The sequence below is a fragment of the Mastomys coucha genome, unplaced genomic scaffold, assembly GCF_008632895.1.
Source record: "Mastomys coucha isolate ucsf_1 unplaced genomic scaffold, UCSF_Mcou_1 pScaffold3, whole genome shotgun sequence".
NCBI lineage: Eukaryota > Metazoa > Chordata > Mammalia > Rodentia > Muridae > Mastomys > Mastomys coucha.
Window position 1 is genome coordinate 5,927,733 of NW_022196909.1, and position 2,048 is coordinate 5,929,780.

General features: G+C 42.9%; 1 protein-coding gene across 1 annotated transcript in view; it reads right to left on the reverse strand.

Moving 5' to 3' along the window:
- Positions 1–587: 587 nt before the first annotated feature.
- LOC116075404 (sodium-dependent glucose transporter 1A-like) overlaps positions 588–2,048 on the reverse strand; it is a 12,524-nt gene continuing 11,063 nt past the window's right edge. Inside the window, exon 7 of the mRNA XM_031348522.1 lies at positions 588–622. Coding sequence (XP_031204382.1) covers positions 588–622 — 35 coding nt within the window. The remainder of the gene's footprint in view (positions 623–2,048) is intronic.

Consider the following 2,048-nt stretch of genomic DNA (forward strand, 5'->3'; position numbering starts at 1 on the left):
AAAAAAAAAAAAAAAGACAGAAAAGACAGAGAGAGATTAGTAAAGGAAAAGCTCTTTATAAACATCAAAACCCCACGAGGCTGCCTGTGGCTAATGCCTCCAGTTGAAGATCTTACTTGCTTACACACACACACACACACTGTGGGCTTATTCTTTCCACAGATGCATCATCCTTAAGTCTCTTTGAGGTCCTGGCCCCAGGTTATACGCCAAACAATTTAAATGGACATAGGAGATTGCAAGTCTGGAGACTTGGGCACATGGGAGATTTACACAACAAAGATATTATCAGAATTGTTTATTGAGTATACCAGTGTTGTTTTTTTCACATAGTTGTTACCCAGGCTCATCTTGGCCACCTGGCAGAATTATGTGTTTCTTGTTAAGAGCGCAGGACAGTTAAGGTGGACCAGGGCACAGTGAATGATGGTTGTAACTGCTCTGTCCACTTGAGCTGCCTCTTACAGGCATGTTCTTTGATATGGGAATAGACCCACTGACTGGTTCCAAGTCCTTCATGGGGATAGAGCCTAACTGGAGGTCCGTCGTGTCGTGTTGAATGTTTAGCAGAAACTTCCTCGACAACTCTAAACTTCAATTATGGTAAAAAAAAAAAAAAAAAAAAAAACCTTCTTTTTCACAGTTTCTAACACACCTGGTGAGTAGTCATCTTGGAGGTAATTACCCTTTAACTAAATTCTACTCCGTATTAACTCAGTATTTCCTAAGCAAGTTTTTTAGTAAATCTTTTATAGCATCAATTTTACTACAAGTTTCTCCTGCATCAAAATTACAGTCTCCATAACCTGTTGTTGTGGCCCATGTCTTTGATCCCAGAACTCAGGAGGCAGAGGCAGAGGCAGGGGTATCTCTGAGTTCCAGGACAGCCAGGGCTGCGTAGCGAAGCCTTGCCACAGCAAATAGACAGACGGAATATGGATGTCTGGTGATTTGCTCAGCAAAGGACTATCTCTTCCACATAGCCATGGTGCCTCCCTGTGGGTGCACTACCAACTTCTCAAATATCTTTTTACACACACCACAAAGTAGCATATCTCCTAATGAGACTCCTGTTTGGAGTCACAAACTCCTACTGTATGAGAATACTGTGTCATAAGCAAGAAGGTATAGTTAGTATAACAAAAGTTCTGTTTTATTATCCTGAGGGTCTTCACACGGTGTTCACACACAGAGTCCTTAACTATGTTCCTAATCCTATCTCCCCAGGCGGCTCCCTGTGCAGTGAATCTTAGCTGAAGGTCAAGTCCGGTCTCTTAACAGAAGTCTCTGATTTGAGGGTCAGCATCCAGGGGGAGACTCTCTAGCCAGAGGGCAAATCAAGGTGACATCTCTCCAGATGTGCAGAGTGAGCCTTGCTCTTGGTCCAGTGAGTATCATGGGGTTCTAGAACTGTGTCTGATTATCTTAAGTGAGCTATGCCACGGGGTTCTGGCTATCAGATCAAGCCTTAGGTGTGGTGGGGATCCTGACTAAGCTAGTTTTACATGTCCAAAGGCATTTTTGAATGTGCTCATTACAACCTGGTGCATTATAGAAGACCCTGGGAATTCCAGAACATGTCAAAACATTTTAGCAGTTATATGTGGAAACTTTGATCTCTAGAAATTGCTGATAACTTGCCATGGCTCCATCTGCCCTGGCTTCCTCAAGAGTAGCAACTATGCATGTATTAAACAATTTGTCTTCTCCAAATGTTTGTCCATTTTCTCCTGGGGTATCACAGGAAATTGCCTCTGTTAACTGGAGAGCGCTCAAACACAGAGGCATTTGAGAATTGCCTTAGAGGTGTTGGCTGTGGGCTGTGTCAGATCAGAATAGTTCTAGAGTTCTCTGTTACAGAATGCCTTGTATTCTTCATTTCAACTACTTCAGAATCCATTCCATTCCACTTTTCTGCATGTTTCCATTTATGTTGCTTAGAGCTGGAGAGCAACCTTTCTGGTCCTCGCTCTTCCTTCATTTGCGCTGGCGTTGCAGGGGTAAGGTGGCTAATTTATACATCACAGGAAATAAAACAGCCGTGAATA